Genomic DNA, 24,183 nt, shown 5'->3' with positions numbered 1-24,183 from the left:
GCAGCATAGCAACAGGGGCCGGCATAGCAACAGGGGCCGGTTTTAGCATAGTGGCAAATTTCAAACCTAAACTTCTGATAAGGGTCTCTGACCTTCTTTGTTCTCAGCCTCACAGGAGCCATATCAGCACTTACTGTTCCTTCAATAGTTACACTCTTTGGCAGCCCCAGTACTCCCTGAATCTAACAATTATGAAAAGTAAAATATGGTGACTGCATTGTCAGCTCAGGCTGCCACAACAAAATGCCATAGATTGGGTGGTTTAAGCAACAGATAAGATTTTCTCACAATTCTGGAGGCTGGAAATCCACGACCTGGTGCTGGTAAGGTGGGTTTCTGGTGAGAGCTATCACCTGACCTTATAAAGATGGTGGCCATTGTGTGAGGTCACATGACTTCCCTGTGCCCATCTGGCGAGAAAGAAATCTCTCTGGCGTCTCTTACATGTGATACTAATCCCATCAGAGTAGAATCCCTCCCTTATGACCTCATTTCACCATAATGACCTCGTTATTGGTTCTATCTCACTGAGGGTTCAGGCTTCAGCATAGAGTTGACAGGGTGGTGGTGGGTAGAATTCAATCCCTAGCAATGATGCAAGTGCAGCCTTACGTAGCATCATGCCTGGCACACAGCTGGACTGAGCAACTGTCAGTCCCCTTGCCTTCACCTCAATGTGAAGCATTGTTCAGATGTCAGAGTCAGTCTTTTTCTTTGCACAGAAGAGTGAGTTGGGATTCCAGCCAATAAGAAACAGGTTTCTTCCAAAATAGAGTTACTCCCTCAGACACTTCATAGTTGATTTGAATATTATATTTTTTTCAGGCCCAGACACATCTAATTTATATCTTTCTGGAAGATGGACATTTCATTGTGTTCCATAGCAGTGACCCCAGATGTTCTCTCATGACCTTGGTGTTGGCCAGCATGCGTGGACATTGACAAGCTGTCACCTCTTCCAGCAGGAAACTTTGATGGTTCCTCTCTATATCGACAGCGCAGTTTATAGCAGTGCACTCAGGAAGTTTGCAAACATGTTGTAATTTTAGCTATTCTTATCCCTCAGCTTTTTATGAGGCCTTGGGAAAACATTTTTTTGCTTAGCCAAAGCTTATTTGATGTTGCTGAACATTAAAAACAAATAAAAAAACCCAGAGAAACTCTTGCCCATCTGGAGTAAGTGTGTTGGTCACTGTCATCATAATTGGCAAGTGAGATAGACCTACAGAGAATAAGGATTCAGGTCACAATATTTTTGGAATTCTAGAGGTGGTCATCCCAGAAATTCTGCATACCTGGTTTGCTGGCGAAAGGTTCAAGAATACATACAGAGCTTGTAGGAAGAGTGACATTGGTCAGAGACATGTCACTGAAAGGAATTGGAACAGCTGAGAAAGAGGAACTGATGAGTGTTCCCATCTCTCCTTTGATATTACTTGGGACCCAAACACACTGTGCATTTCTACTAAACTTGTAGCACAACAAGTTTCAACCAGTGTGCTGCAAAAAATTTTAAAACATACAACACTTATTTAGATCATCAATTAAAAAGGTGAAAACAGGCCCTGGCTGGTTGGCTCAGTGGTAGTGCATCAATCCAGCATATGGACATCTTGGATTCAATTCCTGGGCAGGGCACACAGGAGAAGCAACCATCTGCTTCTCCATCCGTCCCTCTCTCTCTTCTCTCAATCTCTCTCTTTCTCTCCAGCAGCCATGGCTCAACTGGTTGGAGCAAGTTGGCCCTGGGCACCGAGAACTGCTCCATGGCCTCACCTCAGGTGCTAAAATAACTCGGTTGCAGAGCAGAGGCCTAGACAGGCAGAGCAGCAGAGGGTAGGGGGCTTGCTGGGTGGATCCTGGTCAGGACGCAAGTGAGAGTCTGTCTTTCTGCCTCCCCACTTCTCACTTAATAAAAAAAAAAAAAAATGAAAACAGCCAAAATGACTATAGCTGTCCAATGTGAATGAATCAAAATTATACCTATTTTATTTTGTCATATCAGCAAAAACATATTTCCTGGTGTGCTGTAGCATTTACTAATTAGCTTCTGTGTGCCAGGAGATGAAAAAGGTTAGAAATCACTGTTGCAATGGAATCACTGGTGCCTAAGGAACTAACCTGTTTCTAAGTGCTAAAAGTAGCTGCTGCCTCAGGCCAGCCGCAGAAATGTTAGGAATGCTTGCCACAGGGGAAGTTTGGCCAACTGCATTTGTCAAACATTTATAGTACCATCTGCCTGTGGTTTTCACACTAAGCGTGGGAGGCCTCCTCACTTTTAGGGAATGTGGGCATTTTCCATGGGCGCTCCCTAGGGTAGCGCAAAACGATCTACACGCTCAAGGATCTACACTCTGTCAAACTGAGAAGTGTGGGGTTTGCCTACACACCTGTGGCCCCATATGCTCGGTGCTCCCTCTTACCAATTTGGGAGCTCCTCAGAGTTGGTGGAAATTAGTAGAGTGGGGAGATCCATGGACTTTGGCATCAGACAAATCAGGGGTTGAATTCTGAGACTTGTAGTGTGTGATGTTGGACAGAATATCAATTTCTCAGACTTCAAACCTCCTCATAAAGGAGGCAACAGTATCTTCCACTTCATACAGTTATCAATAGGACAAATTGAGACAGTACGTGTAAGGGTTTAGATCAGGGGTCAGAAACCTACGGCTCGTGAGCCAGATGTGGCTCTTTTGATGGCTGCATCTGGCTCGCAGACAAATCTTTAATAAAAAAATAATAATGTTAAAAATATAAAACATGTATTACAATCCATTCATTTCCTACTGCTCATGTTCATGGTTGCGGGTGGTTGGAGCCAATCACAGCTGTCCTCCGGGACAACACCAAATTTTTATTGGATAATGGGTAACATACACAGGTCGTTGTATGGCTCTCACGGAATTACATTTTAAAATATGTGGCGTTCATGGCTCTCTCAGCCAAAAAGGTTCCCGACCCCTGGTTTAGTATATGACTGAGACATCATAAATGATTGATAAATAGCAACTGTCAAGACTGGGGAAAAGAAATTAGTGTATGAATGACTGATGATAGTAATTGGGCATATTTGATCCCACATGTGATACTGCATTTCTCAGGGACTGACACAGCCTCTTAAAGACATTGAGGCACAAGGACTGAACTGATGGAAGAGTTGTGGGTTTGTTTGTTGTGGGTGAAAAGGGTAAGATGGAAATGGGGAGACTGGGAGTCCTCGATCATACCACAAAGCTAGTACAAAGCTAGTTCTGAATGCTACTGTAACAACACTGCAGGCAGGCAGCCTAATGACAGCTTCCTCCCTGGGGCGAGAACGTTCTGTTTAAGAAACTTTTAAAAGGCTCTTGTTAAGGGCTGACATTTTTGCTAGGGGCTGATGGTAGGGTAATTGAAAAAAAGAAAAGTAAGAGATAAAAGCCAAGTGTTATAAGAGCTAATTGCTCAGGTTATTCACTCATGCTTTATTTTTCCCAGTAAAATAGGACTAATTTTAATCTTACAAGGAGAAGATCTTAAAGATCTTTTTTATAATCCGAATGTAATACACATTGTGACCTATGTTGAACTAATTAAAGCAAAGATGGGATAAACGAATATGTAAAAGATAACTAGAAAATTCAAAGACGATATTTAAAAGCTCTGACACTAAGCTCCAGTTCTAAGACTGCTAAATAATAAAAAGGCTATTAACATAAATTCCCCAAGATATTGTACTTATGATGTGAGGATAGCTGTCAGATTCTGAGCCTTGGTTTCCCTGGAGAAGGGAAGTGCAGGGATGATTTAGACCCAGGGATGACATGACGTCTTCATTACACTGTCTCACTCCCCTCTCCTTCCTCCCTGTAGCTGACAAGCTGGACTATTCATGGGCTTCACTTATAGTCAATATCCCTCAATGAAAAATACTTTCCCAGTGATGAAACCTTGCCTAACTCTTTCATCCCCATCTGCAAATGAAAGACGTTTAGATGATAGGAATGAGGCAACTGTTCAACTGTTCTTCGCTGAGGGGGTTGGTACTTGAGCTTCAACCTCCTTCCTACCTGACAATTGGGTCTGTGTTAGTGATCACTGCCCCGTCACTTCTGGCCTGGAGGCTGCTGACTACTGGGCTCCGTTAGGGGTGGGCACTGATGTATTAGAGAGCACCAGACCAGTTGCTTTTCCTTTCCTCTTCTGTGGCTTGCACTGTGGCATCTGCTGGGAGATGCAAATTACAGCAATTAGGTAAAATGAGGATGTAATATTGCCTAGCAACCCAGTTACCTAATATGTAATTTTCTTAATTTGGCTGAGTCTGTATGCTGCAATTGTTTTTGTTTTAATTAAGGATATTAATGGTGATGTTTTCGTGTGGAACACTTTAGGCAACATTCTCTAACACCTACCCAGAATTAAGTTAGCGCATCAGCGTACCTGGTGAGACAGGTTTTTAATTTTTTGTTTTTATCAAAACCAGCCAGACACAGGGGCTTGTCTGAAGATCCACAAACAACATGTGGCCTGGTACCACAGTTATTGGTAGAGGAACATTTGGCCTGGCTTGAGCATGTCCACTGCCAAGTTCCCCCAAGCCTTGGACAAAGAATTTGACCCAAGAGTGTGCTTATCACACAGCTGTGCTCAGCCTCATGGAATCTACCGCTTTGGGCATTTGAAGTGGTGTTAAGACAGTTCATGCTTTCTTTGTATTTTGTTTGGGTTAAAGATCCATTTTATTTATATACAATTCTTTAAATGTCTACTGAATCCACACTGGCCAGGAATGTGAATTCTTAATGGCTTTCACTTCTTTGATAAAAATGGTCACCTTCCACTTTCAAACCAGAAAAGCTAACTCTGACTCCCTAAATAATAAAATCAGTTGTAAAAGCTGGAAAGAAGAAACAGAAAATGGATGTGAGGCTCATCTGCTAGGACATGTCATCCCAATTACCTTTCAAAATCAAAATCACTTTTTTTTTTCAGAACTAAATTAATTTGGAAATTAGCCTTTAGTGGATATAAACCCAACTGCTCTGGATTTAGTGTTAGCTATATTTCCTGTGGTTGAAGGACTGAGGGTCGAAGAAAGGTCATAATGTCTCATAGTAGTCATCAATCCAAAAAAAAAAAGCCCCTTTTGTAGTCTAGCTATTCCTTTAGTCATTCATTTAAGAAATATTTACTGAGTGCCTCCCATGTGCCTGGAATTGTTCTTGGTGGTCAGCACACAGGGGCCAATACTCAAATAAAAAGTCCTGGCCCGGTTGAACTACTGATAATAACGGCTATGACAGTCTATTCTGTATCGGGCTCCACTTTCTAACATTGTGCTGTCCTGTTCATTTGTTCCCTGATGCCCACTCCTAGCTAAGAGGAAATGTAAAAATCTTGCTGGAGTTTGTGGCTTTGCTTCAGATCTGTGGCTCTAACTATGGGGCTGTGGATCTGAATTTTGTATCCAGGGAACGAAGCATGTCCTTGAGGCTTCTCGAGCAGCTTCAGATCAAAGTTAGAAACTAGGTGTGAATTGTAGCTTGAAAGCCTGTCCCAGGGTACAGGTCGTTTCCAGTGTTGTTTTTTCTGGCTGGGTAGGAAAGTTATCTTCTCTTGGGAGACAGCATTTTCGTAGTTGCTATAGTTTAGTTCCTGCCACAGATTAACAAGACAGATGGTCATATTTTTAAGGATACACAAATAGCTTTAAATGTTAAATAATTGAAGATAAATAATAGCTATTTCAGACCCCCTCTCGAGACTGCAGATCAGGAAAGATCTTTGGGAAGAATCTTGGGAGGAAAATAAAAATGCTGTTCGTGGCAGAACGGGAAGACCTCAGGCTAACAGAGTCTGTCCCGAGCCCTACCTTTCCAAATGTCCAAATGATGGCTTTTAACCTCTTAATATCCTGCTAACGTTTACTTGGGACATAGTGTCCGGAATCTGGCTACAGTAATGTGTTTCCAAATGTGGTCTGCTAGTGAAGAGTCCATTAGGAGGCCTTTCAACTGACTCCGCATTTCAAAGCATTTCAAAATTGGTCACTTGTATGTGCGCGCACGTGTGTGTGTGTGTGTGGGGGGGGGGTGTTCATTCTTTTGCAAACTTGTATTCACATTTTAGATATGCTTTGAAAAACTTGGCTTCGCATAGTTAGACACCAACATGAATTGCATGAACTGAACACCTAACTTGTGTCAGGTAGGGTACTAGACACCTTGGAATCAATGAGAGATGCGACAAGGTTCTTGCCCCTCAAAACATTGAAGTCTAGTGAGGGAGATGAGGTGGTCATCTTAAAAGAGGGGGGTAAACGGATGTGAAAATCCAGAGGAGGGTCCCTACCTTCAGATCATGCTATGCTTGGTCTTGAGCTCCAGACAAGGGCTGTGCTGTCACCAGCAAGTTTGTTACCCCCAACACCTCCTTGTGCAGGAACCATCATGACACATGAGCCACAAATCTCCCAGTGTGGGTGCCCAAGGACACCTGCCAGCCGCTGGCTTGGGCAGTCTCACCTGAGAGCTCACCTGAGGTCCATGTAGCAAAGCGCATGCTCCAGGTGTGGCGCTTCCTGGATGGGCCAAGGTTTAGGGATGGCTTTGATTGGAATGAAATAACAAATAGGTTGATGACTGTGGGGTCTGTCTTTGTCCTTGTCCCAGAATACAATGCTCTCTATTCTTGTGATGCAATTGCTTTCCCTGGTGGTTCGGGCTCACCCTCTGGAGGAAGATCTTCACAATAACCAGGTTTTCCCAATAAGGAGGAATACCTTTCCACACTTCACCCAAGCCTGGCTCATTCACAATAACCAGGTTGTCCCAATAAGGAGGAATGACTTTCCACGCTTCACCCAACCCTGGCTCATATGGTTCGTCATCGCTAGAGGCTGGTTCTGACTCTGGGGCTGGACCTGGAATGAAGAGGCTGTGGAGACTAAGAAGGGAGTATTTCTGTTCTTGAACTCTATCCCCGCGAGGCCTGGGTCATGTCTGTTCCTCACGCTGTCCCTAGTCTTGAGTCTGCAGAGAGTAGGTAGGTGCTCTTATTAGTCTGTTCAGGCTGCTAGAAAAAAATGCCACAAACTGGGTGGCTTGAACAACAGAAATGAATTTTCTCGCAGGTCTGGAGGGTCGAAGTCCAAGATCAAGGTGTATCAGGGTTGGTTTCTGGTGAGGGTTTCCTTCTTGGCTTATAGAAATCTGTCCTCACGTGGTCCTGCCTCTGTGTGTGTGGAGAGGGAGAGAGCTCTCTGGCGTCTCTTTTTTTTTTATTTGAGGACACTAGTCTATCAGTTAAGGCTGCACCCTTATCACCACACTTAACCTTTATTACCTCTGAATGGGCCCTGTCTCCAAATACCGTCACATTGGGGGCTCCCACATACCAACTTTAGGGGAACAGAATTCAGTCCCTAACAGTGCATCACACACATTTGTGGGACATATCACTTTCTGACTAGTACATCTTTGATGGACTGAATGAATGAATGACTTAGTGACTGATTTGGGGAGGTCCGTTGGAAGGAGGAGAGAAGGGACTTGAACAGAGCAGGAAGCTCCTCCGAGGCCCCTCAGAGCAGTCCCGAGTCCAAGGGGATCCTGCAACTACCCACAGGTCTCAGCCTCTCCCCTGACTTGTTAGCTGGAGGCCAGTAGGTTCGTGTAAGGGATTAATTAATGAGGCTACTGATACAGGCTTCATTCCACGTGGACCAGTTAACGTCATCCTGAGAAAGGCTACCCCGTAGCCACAGCCAGTAGGAGTTAGGTCTTCGGAGCTAGACGTGGACACTTCAGAATAACTCAGACACAAACAATTGCCAAAAAGGACAGAGATGAGCTCTAGGAAACCAGCACTGAATTGGCCACTACCAAACAGACAGCAAGCAACCCACGGATGCCACCCTGAGTCAGACTGCCGATATTTCTCTACGCAATGGAAGTCCTCATTTTAAAAATCAAAGTGGAAGATACGGGTTTCATTTCAGTCTTGAAGCCCCGTTAAAGCTGATCTTTACATGTGTACTATATGTTGTTTAGAGAAAAAATTAAGAATAACAAAACCATCAGAAAAAATGAAATCATCCATAAAATTTCTCCACATCTTAATAGCATTGTTTCCAAGATTTTCTTTTACATACTTGAATTGTGTATCTAGAGCTTTTCAATAGACACACGTGCAGTTTCCTGTATTTGCATATGTGTTTATAAAATAATTTCCAAAGTCTGTATAATAAATAGTCCATCCAGAGGATGTGTACTCCAAGGCATCCTGGGCTGTCTGATGTAGTTCACTTAATTTTACTCTGGGAAAAGCACCCTTTTGCTACCAGTATGCACGTGAGGTGGCAGGAGAGATAATTTGCTTCATCTCACAGTTTACATACAGTACGGTACGTTTCATTAGCTAGGATTGGCATGTTCAAAAGGACACACAATTCAACATGTCTGCTATTCTTCAGAGAGTAAATCGACTTGTCCTTTAATATAAATATTAGGTAACTCACACTTGGATAGTTGAAAGATCAATTCTTTCCTTTTCCTTCTTCCTTTCAATCAATGAGAATTTGGGGATGAGACAAATAACGAAGTCCACCAGTAGTCCTCCCTCCAAAGGCTCTTTTCTCATCGGGACTTCCTCTACCCGCTGTGGTCCCATCCAGGGCGCCCCGTGTGTGGGTGGCCTGGTGAGGTACAGGGCTCTCGCACCTTGTTACACTCCGTCAGCAACTTCATCCCTTATACCTGCCAAATGCCAAGTTTCTAACAACTCGCATTTTCCAGCAATTATTGGCTTCAATTTTTATAGTCTCTCTGGAGAAAAATAAGTATCAGTAGGACATTCATAAAAAGAAAAATGTGACATTCTCCATGAGGGTGGTACATCTTTTTCTCGCTTCACTTGTGCTTCTCTGTCACTTTGATGCTGACCTTCGATGGTGACAGAATCCATGTCCCCTGGGTGGAAATTTAGGGGCCAGCAAGTGAGCAAGGTAGGTAGGCTGGGAAGGCATATGGGAGCTCATTGTTACTGAATGCTTACTAGGATGCACTAAATACTGGGTTAAGTGCTTATATTTTTTACGGTTTAATTCTAATCAGATGAGACAGGAATTATGCTTTTAAAATAAGAAAATCAAGGGTGGGGGCAAGGGACGGGAGTAACCCTTGTGGAGTATTGCTATGGTTCTGGGCTTCGTGTGGTACACAGATGATTCCTTGTTCTCCCCACAGGCCTGCAGGAGTTAGCGACTCTTGGGCCAGTTAGCACATGGCAGAATGGGGTTCTCCTGCAGGGTTTCGTGCTTCCCAAACCTACGTCCCTGTCCCGTTTATTATGAAGTCGGCCAGAGATGTCAAACGGACACAGATTTTAACATGCTGAAAAGGAGGAACTAGATAGATTTCTTAAAGCAACTAAAACTAAAACACATGTCCTGGCCAGATAGCCCCGTTGGTTGGAGTGTCGTCCCAAAGCACAGAGGTTGCTGGTTTGATTCCCTGTCAGGGCACATACAGGAACAGCCCTATGTTCCTCTCTTCCCCTCTCTTTCTCTCCCTTCCATTCTCTCTAAAAATCAATAAAATAAACATTTAAAATATACATTAAAAAAAGAAAACTAAAACACCTTGGAGTATCAAAACACTTTTGAGCAGAAACAAAGTATGTGGTTTTTATGTATACCTTTCTGATGACTCTTCCCCTGACCCCCACTCGGCCCCTGTAAAACCCACACCAGGTTTCTGAGAAGGCCTCTGTTTCCTTCACCCTCACCTGGTGAGACCTCCTGCAGCTCTCATCACGCCTGTTCACGCAGGACAACATGCCCTTCTCCCTCCAGGGCAACAGCCCTCAGCCTCTGCATGGGCGTTCCTGTGGGTGGCACCCACAGAGGCAGACGGCCCCTCCCACTGTCCTAGATGCTGTTCTAAGTGAGATGCATGGAACTCTCCAACAACACATCACATTATCTATATTAGACATGTGCAGTGACTTGGCAATTAGTTATACATGTGGAAAGATTACTACGGCTCACAAAAATTAGGGGATCAGGGAACGTGCAGATGCTCCAGTGCTTTCAGCCTTTTGTATAGTGCATTTTCACCAATGAAATAAAAGTTGGTTTTGCATCTCACTCGCATAATCGAATAACTTGCGTTGACTTGTCGTTTGCTTTTCTGATGTTCTTGTTTAATAAAAAAAAAAAATCAAATGCTTCTTTTTCTTATCACTTCATATTCATTTGGAAATATCCCCTAATTTTTGTGAGCAGTATATAATCAAGTTAATGAACATATTGCCTCACGTGATTACCATGACTGTGTGTGTGTGTGTGTGTCTGAACATTTAAGAGCTACTCTCTTAAAGTGTACAACACAATCTCTTAATGTGTAGCCACCAGGCTATACATTAGATTCTTACTCATTTTATAACTAAAAGTTTGTTAAGCTTTTATCACACACACACACACACACACACACATATATCACAATTTTTTTTTTAATAATTTTATTTTTTTAATGGGGTGACATCAATAAATCAGGATACATATATTCAAAGATAACAAGTCCAGGTTATCTTGTCGTTCAATTATGTTGCATACCCACCACCCAAAGTCAGATTGTCCTCTGTCACCTTCTATCTTGTTTTCTTTGTGCCCCTCCCCACCCTCTTTCCCTCTCCCATTCCCCCCTCCCCCCCGTAACCACCACACTCTTATCAATGTCTCTTAGTTTCACTATTATGTCCCACCTACGTATGGAATAATACAGTTCCTGGTTTTTTTCTGATTTACTTATTTCGCTTCGTATCATGTTATCAAGATCCCACCATTTTGCTGTAAATGTTCCGATGTCATCATTTCTTATGGCTGAGTAGTATTCCATAGTGTATATGTGCCACATCTTCTTTATCCAGTCATCTATTGATGGGCTTTTTGGTTGTTTCCATGTCCTGGCCACTGTGAACAATGCTGCAATAAACATGGGGCTGCATGTGTCTTTACGTATCAATGTTTCTGAGTTTTTGGGATATATACCCAGTAGAGGGATTGCTGGGTCATAAGGTAGTTCTATTTTCAGTTTTTTGAGGAACCACCATACTTTCTTCCATAATGGTTGTACTACTTTACATTCCCACCAACAGTGTATGAGGGTTCCTTTTTCTCCACAGCCTCTCCAACATTTGCTATTACCTGTCTTGCTAATAACAGCTAATCGAACAGGTGTGAGGTGGTATCTCATTGCCGTTTTGATTTGCATTTCTCTAATAGCTAAAGAAGATGAGCATCTTTTCATATATCTGTTGGCCATTTGTATTTCTTCCTGGGAGAAGTGTCTATTCATATCCTCTTCCCATTTTTTTATTGGATTGTTTGTTTGTTTGTTGTTGAGTTTTATGAGTTCTTTGTATATTTTGGATATTAGGCCCTTATCTGAGCTGTTGTTTGAAAATATCATTTCCCATTTAGTTGGCTTTCTGTTTATTTTGTTATCAGTTTCTCTTGCTGAGCAAAAACTTCTTAGTCTGATGTAGTCCCATTCATTAATTTTTGCCTTCACTTCTCTTGCCTGTGGAGTCAAATTCACAAAATGCTCTTTAAAACCCAGGTCCATGAGTTGAGTACCTATGCCTTCTTCTATGTACTTAATTGTTTCAGGTCTTATGTTTAGATCTTTGATCCATTTTGAGTTAATTTTTGTACAGGGGGAGAGACTGCAGTCCAGTTTCATTCTTTTGCATGTGGCTTTCCAGTTTTCCCAGCACCATTTATTGAAGAGGCTTTCTTTTCTCCATTGTGTGTTGTTGGCCCCCTTTATCAAAAATTATTTGACTATATATATGTGGTTTTATTTCTGGACTTTCTATTCTGTTCCATTGGTCTGAGTGTCTATTTTTCTGCCAATACCATGCTGTTTTGATTGTCGTGGCCCTATAATATAGTTTGAAGTCAGGTATTGTAATGCCCCCAGCTTCATTCTTTTTCTTTAGGATTGCTTTGGCTATTCGGGGTTTTTTATAGTTCCATATAAATCTGATGATATTTTGCTCTATTTCTTTAAAAAACATCATTGGAAGTTTGATGGGAATTGCATTAAATTTGTATATTGCTTTGGGTAATATAGCCATCTTGATTATATTTATTCTTCCTAACCAAGAACAAGGTATATTCTTCCATCTCATTATATCTTTTTCGATTTCCCTTAACAATGGTTTATAGTTTTCATTATATAAGTCCTTTACATTCTTTGTTATGTTTATTTCTAAGAATTTTTTTTTGTTGTTGTTGCAATCGTGAAGGGGATTATTCTTTTGAGTTCCTTCTCAGTTGTTTCATTGTTGGCATATAGAAAGGCTATTGACTTCTGTATGTTAATTTTGTATCCTGCGACCTTACTGTATTGGCTTATTGTTTCTAGTAGTCTTTTTGTGGATTCTTTGGGGTTTTCGATGTATAGGATCGTATCATTTGCAAAAAGTGATACCTTTACTTCTTCTTTTCCAATATGGATGCCTTTTATTTCTTTGTCTTGTCTGATTGCTCTGGCTAGAACCTCTAGTACCACATTAAATAAGAGTGGAGAGAGTGGACAACCCTGTCTTGTTCCTGATTTAAGGGGGAAAGCCTTCAGTTTAGTATCACAATTTTTTAAATCCACTTATCCCTCGAAAGACACTTAGGTTGTTTCCATAGCGTGGCTATTGTGAGTCATGCTGCAATGAACATGGGGGCGCAGATATCTTTGAGGTGGTCCTGGTTTTACTCCCTTTGGATGTGTACCCAGAAGTGGCACTGCTGGGTCACATGGTAGTTCTAATTTGAATTTTTTGAGGAACCTGCATATACTGTCATCCATAGTGGCAGTACCAATTTACAGTCCCACCAACCATGTACAAGGGTTCCCTTGTCTCCTCATTCTTGCCAATATTTGTTCTCTCTTGGGAACATCTCTAACTTCAAAGTACTTTACAGCTAAAAGGTTATTCAATGAACCTTTTTCTTCAAGTTGGCACACACACCAACTAACTTTGTAAGTAAGGAAAACCTCCTTTAAGTTATATAGCAAGCTTACTACTAGAAATTCAGTAGGCCACCATACGTTTTATTACACTGATAATCCTGGTCTACAATGTTGAAGCTCACAAGAGAAAATAAACTTTTGCATTTCCTTTGTGCAAGTTTTAACCTGGAGGTAACAAGTGCTTTGCTTAAGAAAATAACCCTCCCACCCACCCAGCTAACAGACTGACCAGGATTTCTGTAGCAACTGGTGTAGTGTTTGTTTCTGTGTTACAAGATAAGGCTGAAAACGCAAAATGCACAGGCCCTGGACAGAAGTAACATTTACTCAATGATACCTATGCTATCCTATAAACTATGATAGTCTCTCCCAAAAGGAGGCTGAAACATCAAGAAGTAGATGAGGGTTTGAGAACTCCAAACGATTACCAGGGAAAGCGAGAAGCCGGGCTAGCCGGTCCCTGCTCAGAAGGGAGTACTCTGAGCCCTTTAAGTCCAGCTTTTCAGAGAACATTTTTTTGCGTTCTAATAGCGGTATGAACAATGCGTGCAGCAAAACTCAGCCTTTAAAACCCCTCACATCTCCCATCAAGTACAGTTCTCTTCCTTTTCTCAAGAAGTCCAGCATCGCCAGTTCCTTCTCAAGATTTGACACGGGCTGTTCACTTGCGTTTGGAGACACGTGTATGAGAACTGCACGCCCAGACGTACACTCAGTGCAACCAGACACTCCAGACTACAGGAAACTGGGGAACTGAGTTCAACCCAAGAAACAGTGGGTTCCCCTTCCCTTCTCATGCTCACGCCGGGGCCTATATATGCCCAGGAATGGAATGGGGGGGAGGATTTTACACACCATTTAAATTGTTCTTCTTGTTTATTTCATTCTTTCTTTTTGGATTAGTGAGCATAGTTGAATTTGTCTAACGACAGTTAAAATCATATTAATCAACTCCACTGCATATTCAATGGGATGCATAGCTGTTGGGCGCCTTCTTACCCTCGCTGGACCACTGGAGGGAGCTGGGTGAGGGGGTGGCAGAAAGCCCTGGTGACCATGGGGTATAATGGGCCCTTTCATTTCCAACCAGAAGAATGAGAGCAACTCACCAACTTCGGGACTTGTACCAGGTGACATGTCAGGCGATCAAAGCAGTTTCCACTTTGATTAATTCTCTCTCTCTCTCTCTCCCTCCCTCAACAGACTCGTCCATTCAGGTCCAGGGAAAGGATCACCCCAGGCTGGCGCGGACCTGTCCTTTGCCACACGAACAGGCACCAGGCAGGGGATTGAAACGCATCTCTTCAGGGCCGAAGTCAGCAGGGACCTCTCCCACTGGACAAGGAGCATAGTGCAGGGTTGTCACAACTCGGCTGAACTCATTCCTGAAGTCACCACAGGTGAGCGCGGCTGGCGACGGGCCCGATGTCCCACTCTGTCTGTCCCACTCTGCCTCACTCTGGCCTCAAAGACCTTTCCATTACTGGTCTCCTTGGGGCACTTAGAATTTCAGAGGGAAATTTAAATCTTTCTAAATTAAGGCACACTCTCTGCCCTATACTATCAATACAATGGAGTCTAAGGGTTTGACTGTGAAAAGCCTAATCCAAACTTCATTCAAGAAAAAATGAGCGATTTGGCAAGTCAGATGTGATTTTCCTGCCTGGAGTCCCAGCTGGCTTATTGGAGGCATGCATTTGGAGGCATAAACTAATAAGGGTTCTCGTTGTAAACAAAAGCAATTGGTTCTGAGCACTTTTTCACAGAATCAAACTACCGAAAATCTATTATGAAGTTCACAGAACTGATAAGAAACCTGGACAAGCAGGCTCAGAAACAGAGCCGGAAGCAAAGGCATCTTTGGGGGGGGGGGTAAGCGGAGCAGAGGGTTACCAACTTGGGAAGAGTCACAGCCACCCCTGCCCCTGGTAGGGACAGAGAGGCAGGTAGGATGCAGCACGCAGTTGAGTGCAATCCGCATCTTGTAGTCTAAGAAAGGACGGGTTAGAAATGGGCTATGTGTGTAGAAGGAAGAACCCATCTATTCTGTACTATTAAGTACTTGCTATATGTCCTAGGTCACAATACATTGCCTCATTTCATCTAATAATCCTTACAATTCCCTTGTCAATGTAACTTTACAAATTGGGAAGCAAATTTCTAAGTAACTTGCCCAAGATCACACAACTAAGAACAACACTGACTAACTGTGCTGTGTCTCCCTGAAATCCATTCTTTATTCACTACATTGTCTGCAGAGACATGGAACTTCTTAGTTATGTCAGTGTTCTAAACCAACTGTTCTGTTCAGGTGGCTTGATAAATAATTTTCAGGACATTGTCCAAATCATATGAGTAGGTAGGTAAGTAAATGATATCTAATTGATACAGAGAGATGATAGATGGATAGCTAGGTATATAGACAGATAGACATAAAATACATGCTGTAAAATCTTGTCCATTTGCTAAGGTGGGCTCCACATTTAACCCAGTGTTGTTGGTTTGTTGTTTTTTTTATCAGCTAGCACAAATACAGGTACCAGTCTCTAGAATTCTATTGGTCCTGATTCTGAGCTCTAAGACAAATTGTTTCTGGTTCTGAGATCTAAGGCCAACTTCTCCCAGGTCTTCCGTGGTCCCTCCTACAGAAGGCAGTATGTGACATCGTATGTGGTGACACATACCTTCTGCAGTCTTCCAGCAAACCTAAGTTGGAGTGCCTTAGGGTTGATCATAGAAAATTCTCCAAGGTAATCAATCCTTTTGAAATTATCTTGAAACAAGGTAGGACCTCCAAATATTCTCCAACATGGTTGAAAACCTCTCCGGAGTGTCACTGAATGTTTAATTTTATACGCCTGTTCTGTATGGCAAGAGGAACTGGGGCGTTTCACCCTGAGAGTTGGACAAGGCCCAAGCCACCTGAAAACTAAATAGAATGAAGTTTTATGTGCAGCATCCGAGAAGCTCAGACTCCCTGCAACAACTTCAGGAGTGTTCTACGAAAGGATAAAGACGGCCAAAGGGACTCGGTGTAGCTTACATTCCATAAATTCTGTAAAATCCTTCTCTCTCAATAAACTGAACTCCACTTCAACAGGAAAACAATGAGGCTGTTGACAGACCAGCCAAAGGAGAATAACAAACAATTGTGCGGTCTGAGCTCGCTGGATCCTGGGAGAAAAGGAATGATGGCAATGGCCCAAGGTCCAAGGCGGTTACAAACTCAAAGCTGCCTGCAGATTCGGGGAAAGGGGCTTTAGTTAGGTTCACCTCAGAGCTTCAGTTAATTTGATCATGTGTTCCGTTTATATCTTGGGTAGGTTGAGAACACCCTCAGATAACCAACTCCATTATATCAAGGCCATAAGTACCATTTGACGTCAACTAGAGTTAAAAAGAATCACAAGCAGTTAATTCACACTATCTGAATGATGTCATGGCTTGCAAGTTCAACATAGAAGGGGGGAAAAAAAAGAAACCCAAACTTAAGCCCATTCGGCCACATATTCTGCAGGTGGTTCAAGTGAAAATTGTCCAAGACGAGGATGCAAGATGAGAAGCCATAACTACATATGTGCTAGTCCCTGGTCATCCTTGGACAGAAGGGGTGGCAGGGTCTAGGGTCTTCCAAAAGGAAAACAAGACTTATTGAGGGGCTCTGCCCAGAAGGACTCAAAGACCTAGTAGAGAGTGAACCTCTGGGAAATATCAGCCCTGAGTTATGAATTAAAAGTTGCCTGCAGTAAATTGGAGAAAGGAAGGAGTATACGTTCAATTAGAGCTTCAGTTAGAAGTCACCTCATTCTGTGGGGACATACAGACCCGTTCCTATGCCCCACCCTGAAGGCCTCCGCCACCCCAGTTAGCACTCCGAGACGCTGACGTCCTCCATATCCCAAGTCCTGGGGTGTGAGAAGATTTGTGGCACCGTGTGGAAAGAACTTGAATTCCGAAGTCTAACCCACCCAGGTGTGACAGCTTTACCTCTCTAATCGTCGCATCTTTCACCTGGAATATTCAGCTAAGGTCCTGCTATGGTAGGAAGGGTGTGGTAAAGTGAAGTTCCGTTTGGGGTATAATGCTGAGCTAATGATGGTATCAAGTGGTCAATAACATCCTTTCTAGACTCTTCTTGAACCCCATCCCCAGCAAATAAAACGTCGTGGTATCCTTAAAAGGCTTGCACATGTTTCTGGGGGCCTGAGCTGATTTGCTTGCTCGAGTCTATTAAATGTGGTGTTTTATAAAACAGAAAAAATCCAATCAGTACTTGTCAACCCTTTTCAGAACAGTTTGGTCAGTCTTCCTAAAAGGGACCCCGGATTCCGGTAGTGTTTCTTCATAGAGCTCATAAGCTTAAGGCACTAGTGTCTTTTTCTGAACGCAGTGAGCACAGCACCCGGGTAAGAGCAGGAACCCGAGTTGACGAGGTTTCAGTTTTGTTCCTTTGGGTCAGAAGGCACCGGGCGGATGGAATCTGAGGTTCCTGGGCACCCCCGGACAGAGGGAAGACACGGCCCTCTTCAAGGGCCTAATCGGGTCATCGGGAAAATTTAAGAAGCACTCCTTTCTATTTATAAAATGAACTTTGTTCAACTTCCTTAAAACTAAAAATAAAATTATTTTTGAATGACTCACTCCGACTTCTTAGGTGTGTCACAGGTGTTAACTTTGGTGACTTAATAGGGGGAATGCTTCCTTTCTCACCAGGGAGGTAGGCATAGCATAGACTCTGTGTGTGTGTGTGTGTGGTATGATGATTGAGACAGCTCACTCTAAATCAGATGTCTGTTCTCCCCAGCTTGAGACAAGCACAGCTCTCTCCCTGCGTGTTGTCTGACAGAGCCGTCAGGGCTGGAGGCCGGAGGAAATGCAGTCAATCCCAGCAAGCAGACTGTCTTTCAGTTGCTTTCCTTCCTTTAGTTTCACGGAGCAAGTTAAATGACAAGACAAAAATCCATCCAAGGAGACTATTTGCATGAACAGTTGCTAATTTTTAACTTTAGAATGCCATCTGTGGCTGGTCCCCGGGACTGAGGAGACTTGAAATTTAAGTGCTTGGGAAAATGGATTGGCTTCCCTTGTTCATCCGCATCTCTCTCTGTCTCTCTCAGCTTGCACCTACAAAAACCAGGAGTGCCGCCTGACCATCCACTACGACAATGGGTTCTCCGTCACCACTGAACCACAGGAGGGTGCCTTTCCCAAGACAATCATTCAGGCTCCATATGAAAAGTTGAAAATGTCTTCAGATGATGGAATCCGGATGCTGTATCTAGATTTTGGAGGCAAGGATGGAGAGATTGTAAGTGCCCCTTTCCGCTAGACAGTGGGACTTCCTCTATTTCATTACGCCACACGCCCTGGATGGCTCCCATTTGACTATTAACAAAGTACTTGCAGGTTCCTGTCTTATTCGATCCTTGGAAACAGTAATAGAACCCATATTTTGCACAGTGCTTTATGCTGGTGTTGTTTTCCACTGGAATGCTCCATGAGTATTTGAATCCAAGGAAAGAATCCTTTACAAGGTCAGCATTAAACTCTTCTCAAGGAGGATGCCACCAGCTTCAAAACGCACATTCATTTTTAAACAGTATCAAGCATCCGATCTAACCTTGGCATTGCGCTAGGTGTCAGGGACACGGGGATGTGAAATATGCAGTCCTGGCCATCTGGGAGCAGAGGGCACCAAGAGCACAGAGGGGGGAGGCGCCAAACGGCGGGCAGAGTCAAAGTGGCAGCGAAGAGAGGGCCAGACAAAGACCCAGAAGTTTGGGGAGAATGTCAAATGTCCAACAAAATGAGCAAATTTGCCAGCGAAGGTAACATCCTTTTCATACCAATGCAGATAGCCCCTGTGTTTAAAATTCATGATTTCCTGTGATCATTGCTGAAAGGAAATGAAAAAGTAAATTAGCTCCGTTCCACTGAAGGGTGAGAATTGCGCTCCTATTTTCCAGGGACTGTAGTTCTTGCCATTGCTCGGGAAGACACAGCGTCTCCTTGAAGCCGTAGGACGTAGACCATCAAAGAAGACCTTGACTTTGTAATAACCAGTCTCTGTTTAGGTCCTCCTCATGGCTGGGTTAGTCAACAAATACTGACTGGCTTCCACTTGATAACAGGCACAGGGAATATATAAAAAGCAGAGGTAAATCTCAACTTTAAAAATTTTTATTATTTTTTATTTTATTTATTCATTTTAGAGAGGAGAGAGAGAGAGAGAGAGAAAGAGAGAGAGAGAGAGAGAGACAGGGGGGAGGATCTGGAAGCATCAACTCCCATATGTACCTTGACCAGGCAAGGCCAGGGTTTCGAACCGGCGACCTCAGCATTTCCAGGTCGATGCTTTATCCACTGCGCCACTACAGGTCAGGCCTAAATCTCAACTTTAAAGAGCCAGTAACTTCAATTCAGCTACTGGCCTTTCCTCAATCCATCCTTCCCCACCCCCATCCCTCTACAGTTACTTCATTGGAAATTCTCTGAAAACCATTCAGGGATACCTAATAGGGATTGACTGAAGAAAGAAGCCAGGACCACACTTAGAAGAGAGTAAGGGCCTTTAATTCCAAAGTTTCAGCTCTACTGTTCTCAAATACACGATACTACTGGCCCTGACGCAATTCCAGGCTTCTTTCCACGAGAGCCACAGGCAGTCATGGTGGAGCCGGCGCCCCGGGGCTGACAGCTGATCTGAACTCACTTTCTGAGAACATTTTCTAGCAGGTCATTTTTCTAACTTTTAAAATGGATCAACATTTTATAGGATTTTTGTTGTTGTCATTTATTGGTATGTTTCAAACAGTAGATTCAGCCTGAAGCACCATTTTGTTAATAAACAAGTGATCTGAAAGTTCATTTTACTAAGAATGCTCCTAGTTCTGTTGTTGTTCTGCCAAGTCCCCAAGTGTGTACTTTTTCTGAGAAAAGTCAAAAAAGGAACAAGAACCAGCCTCCTGCTTTATCCTTGACTTGAAAATTCAAGGCTATTTTTGCCTGTTGGGAAAATCACTTACGTCTAAATGTCAGCCTTTTTTGCTTGTAATTATGACCTGACTTGGAAGACTTTGGAAGGACTGATTTTTCGCTGCCAGTCCATGAGGTTGATAAGCTCAAGTTCACGGATAGCTTCCCCCAAAGTGTCTGGTTAAGCAACCCCAAGAAATAAGCAGGAGGCCTTTCCAGTGTGGGGGAAGGGAGCAGAAAAGAGTTGAGGGAAATGCTATAAATTGAGGGTCGAGAGCCCCGAGTGTTTGCTAAGACTGGCAAACTGTCTTAGACAAGACCTTTTATTCTTTGGATCTGAGTCTCCCCAAGCATAAAATATGGTGACTGAAGTAGGCTGTCTTTAAGGTGACTTCCAAAAGTTGCATTCTGTATTAGTGAAATAGGACATTGTGGTTAAGCCCTGACTCTCGCATCAGATAGACTTGTGTTTGAGTCCATGCTTTCTCTGTCCTGTAAGATCTCTGATCTCAGAAAGGTTTAGAACTTCACCCAATCTTAGTTTCCCATTGATGTCATAGAGAGAGTAACAGCTACTCCTAGAGAAAATATAGAAAATATTGCGCACAGTGACTGATTCATAATGAGTAATAAAAACTTAATATAAAATAATGACATATTATATTTCCAGAAGTGCCATCACTAGAAGAGAACTGGGGACAACTGCTCCAGTTCCCCCGCATTGCGTCAGGTGATAAAAATGCAACCTGACTCTTATGCTCTGACCATGTATTGGGCTCTGTAGGAACACACGGGGGAGGATGAGACTCTGGAAGGGACCCTAACACACCTGTGATGCGCTTGCCTACAACAATCCAAGAGCACAGCACAGAGGACAGTCACACACAGTGGTCAAGCAGCACGGGTTTTGTGTTGGGAGGAACAAAGACTTCTCACACAGAGGATCTCACTGAATACAACGAATTACCCTGTGAGTTAGGTAGGACCAAGAAAAATTATAAGTGACTTGTCTAAGATTCTACATTTAAGAGAGTTAGAGCCAGGACTCAAACCAAATCTTCAGATGTGAAATTCAGTGCTGCTTCATGCTGTACCCAATCCAACATAAATAATATCATGATTGTGATACCAAAAATAGTCAAAAAGGGCAACATCAATATTTATTCTATTGGTATGTATAAATTTCACAGAACCAATTTCAGAGGAAAAAAGATATACGAGATGTACAAAATAAGTTCAAAGAGTTCTTTTTTAATCTCACCGAGGGGCAAGGATTTAAAAACATTAATTGCCCCAGTTAACTCTCCAAAGCAGAAAGTGCCCCACCCCGTCTGATGTGTAAATCACTCTTCTGCACCAGCGCTAATTTGACAAAATCTCATGCTCTCTTCTTTTCCAATTTCAGCAACTGGACCTTCATGCCTGCCCCAAGCCAGTTGTGTTCATCATTCATTCCTTCCTGTCAGCTAAAATAACAAGACTGGGCTTGGTGGCCTGAACGGAGGGCGACCTGCCTTTGGGCGAAGGAGGGCTGCGATGCCACCCAAGTGTGCCACCCGACGTCGCACGCCACAGTTGGCTTTAAATCCCAAGAGTTCTGCGTAACTGTCCTAGACTCCTCTTGTCAACTTCACCAGCTGCAAGGGGGCATCCCAAGAAAACACCCCTGGGAACACCAGAATAAAACTGTCTCTTTAGAGCAGTCAACGGGTAAAGAGGGGAGGGCGATTGGAAATACCCAGAATAGCTTTTGACAATCAAGGCGGCAAACAGTAGAACAGCATGTGCAGATGCTAATCATCGCCAGTTTCCAGGCAACTGGTTCACCGGGGTAAGCAAGGGCTGAATAGCAAGATGGGAAATGGACATTTTCATCTCTCTCCTCCCCAGTAAGTTCCTCTTGTTTATTGTGATTTATCTCCTACTTCTGAGTTGACTTTCCCTGGCAAGGAGAGAAAAGAACTTTAAATGGAAATCCACCTTTTACGTATGAAGCAGCTGTTACTTTTTTCTTACTGCATTATCTTTCGGGGGTACAGAAAGATTCTAAAGTGTTCTCATTAGCCTATGCAGAGCAGGCATTAAAGCCTCAGAGGCTGATCTGAGCTGTTAAGCTGGTGGAATCTGAGCCAAAGCAGACGGCTTCAATTGCAAAACTTTTCTTAAGAGTGGTGTGCATGCAAGATGCTGACTCCTGGGCTGCGCTCACGCTCAGGTCTGCTGTCGCATAGCCAAGACTGATAGCTTTATTTATAGAGAGCAAATGATGGATATTTTTTAAAAAGATCGTCACTTGATATATATAAATATATATATATATATATATACACACACACACAACTCATGTCGGGTTGACTAATTATCCCTTTTGTGGTTTTCGGTGGAAGCACCGAGCAATTTATTGACCCTTGTTTCTGCCTGGGCTTGTATGCATGCATTTTTGAACCAGTAATCGAGCAGCCTCATATAATTCCGGATGATGCTGGCTTTTGAATATAGACCCAGCACTACAATCAGATCTATTAATAGCACCCGCAGCTCTTTCGGAATTCCAGGGAAATAATATATATAATGACCTGCTATTTTTCTACAAGAATATTTTCAGACACCACATCACATATTACTGATTTAAAGCTTTTATCTTTCAAAACAGATTCATTAAAAAATACACCTAATATTTGAGTTAGGAATCACTTCCCTTAACCCTTGAAAATGAGCTCTAGAATTTCTATAAGCATTTGTAGCCCTCCTTTCCCGGACAGTTTACAGAGGTAAATAAATATTCAGGGTTAGATTTGTGGGGGGGTTTCTGTTTGTTTTTCAGAATCGTATTTTGGCAAATTCCTATGCAAAGAGCTTTAAAAAGTGGAAACTGTGTTAAAGGCATGTGATCCTGCTCCCTCAGACACAAGTGTGAATTGAGTTGGGAAGTTTTATTCTCCATCAGCATTTCCCCGAAGTATGTTATCGGGTAACACTAGCTCCGGGGGGGGGGGGGGGGGGGGGGGGCACTGAGCGGTGTTGTGTGGGCGGTGGAAGTAAAAGATTGGAAATCAGAGATGTTTGTTAAAACACCGAGTTAAGAGAAGTTAACAGACTTCAGGATTGCAGGTCTCCCGGGAGACTTGCTTGTAGATGTGATTCCTGGGGGCGGGCGGGGCTGGGGTGCCCCCGTGCCTCCCATTCCCCACACCACCGCTTTCTAACAGAGCACCTTGTGAAGCTAGAATTAAAACACAGAACAAAACAAACTTTGGAAAACACAGTTTTAGGACATTGATTTTTCCCCCCTTTGGTTTCCTATTTTAAAATGCTAAAGAGGGAAGTCCCAGGTTGACTATTGTAAGGAAAGCTTTGATGCATTTGTAAATTGTACTGCACTCTTTCATTATATATTTTCAAAATCACTGGAATGTTGTTATACAAGAGAATTATACTTGTGATTGTAAATAACATATTAAAAAACATATATTAATGCCAATAGTTTAATTCAACAATATGTAATCTAAGGTGCTCAGTAGTACATGAAGTATGAGTTAATTACTCATAATTAAGTTGCAAAGATCCTATTATATATTTATAGACAAATTAAAATGATTATAATTACAAATATTATTTCTTCATCACTTAAGTTTTGGGCTGATTAATATCCGGGTGGGGATCAACGGAAACTACATTCTCTGCATTTATAAAAACTTAATTTAAATATTTATGTTTTAGAAAAAGCCTATTTGAATAAAATGAATGCATTTTCTGAACTAAAACGTGTTATTAGCAAGAAACAGAAAATTTTACTAAGAGAATTGTACCTATGAATCATTTTATTTTCTTCCAAGTTAGTGCATCGTATCAGAGTGGCTATGATGAATCCTTTTCAAACACTCAGTGTTTTCTCTGAATTCAGCCAGGTACAGCGACTTTACAGTGTAGATCTTGTCGTGATGTTATGAATGTTGTGAATGACAAGAACTTCTATGTCTGGATCATGCCTGGTATAATCAACGAACCAACTGAGTCGTTTTGGGGAATCTATTTCAGCCCAGTTTGCTCTGTGCTCAGTCTCTTCTGTGAATCCATTAATTATTAAATTCACAGCATTAGTCCCTTTAAGGGCAAATCAGCAGGAAAGAGTGATGTTTAACTGTCCTGAGTGGGAAGCTGCCCATTTGTCAGAGATGAGCTGAGGTGAGCT

The 24,183-nt window shown here is 42.7% G+C and overlaps 1 protein-coding gene across 1 annotated transcript in view; it reads left to right on the top strand.

Annotated features, from left to right (window-relative positions):
• SNTB1 (syntrophin beta 1) overlaps nucleotides 1-23,601 on the top strand; it is a 225,549-nt gene extending 201,948 nt beyond the window's left edge. The window contains exons 5-7 of the mRNA XM_066379422.1: nucleotides 14,220-14,416; nucleotides 18,134-18,324; nucleotides 21,397-23,601. Of these exons, the coding sequence (XP_066235519.1) occupies nucleotides 14,220-14,416; nucleotides 18,134-18,324; nucleotides 21,397-21,489 (481 nt within the window). The 3' untranslated portion in view covers nucleotides 21,490-23,601. The remainder of the gene's footprint in view (nucleotides 1-14,219; nucleotides 14,417-18,133; nucleotides 18,325-21,396) is intronic.
• Nucleotides 23,602-24,183: the final 582 nt, after the last annotated feature.

This window comes from Saccopteryx leptura, chromosome 3, assembly GCF_036850995.1.
Source record: "Saccopteryx leptura isolate mSacLep1 chromosome 3, mSacLep1_pri_phased_curated, whole genome shotgun sequence".
Lineage (NCBI taxonomy): Eukaryota > Metazoa > Chordata > Mammalia > Chiroptera > Emballonuridae > Saccopteryx > Saccopteryx leptura.
Note: the sequence above shows the minus strand (reverse complement) of the source record. Positions and strands in the feature narration are given on the sequence as shown.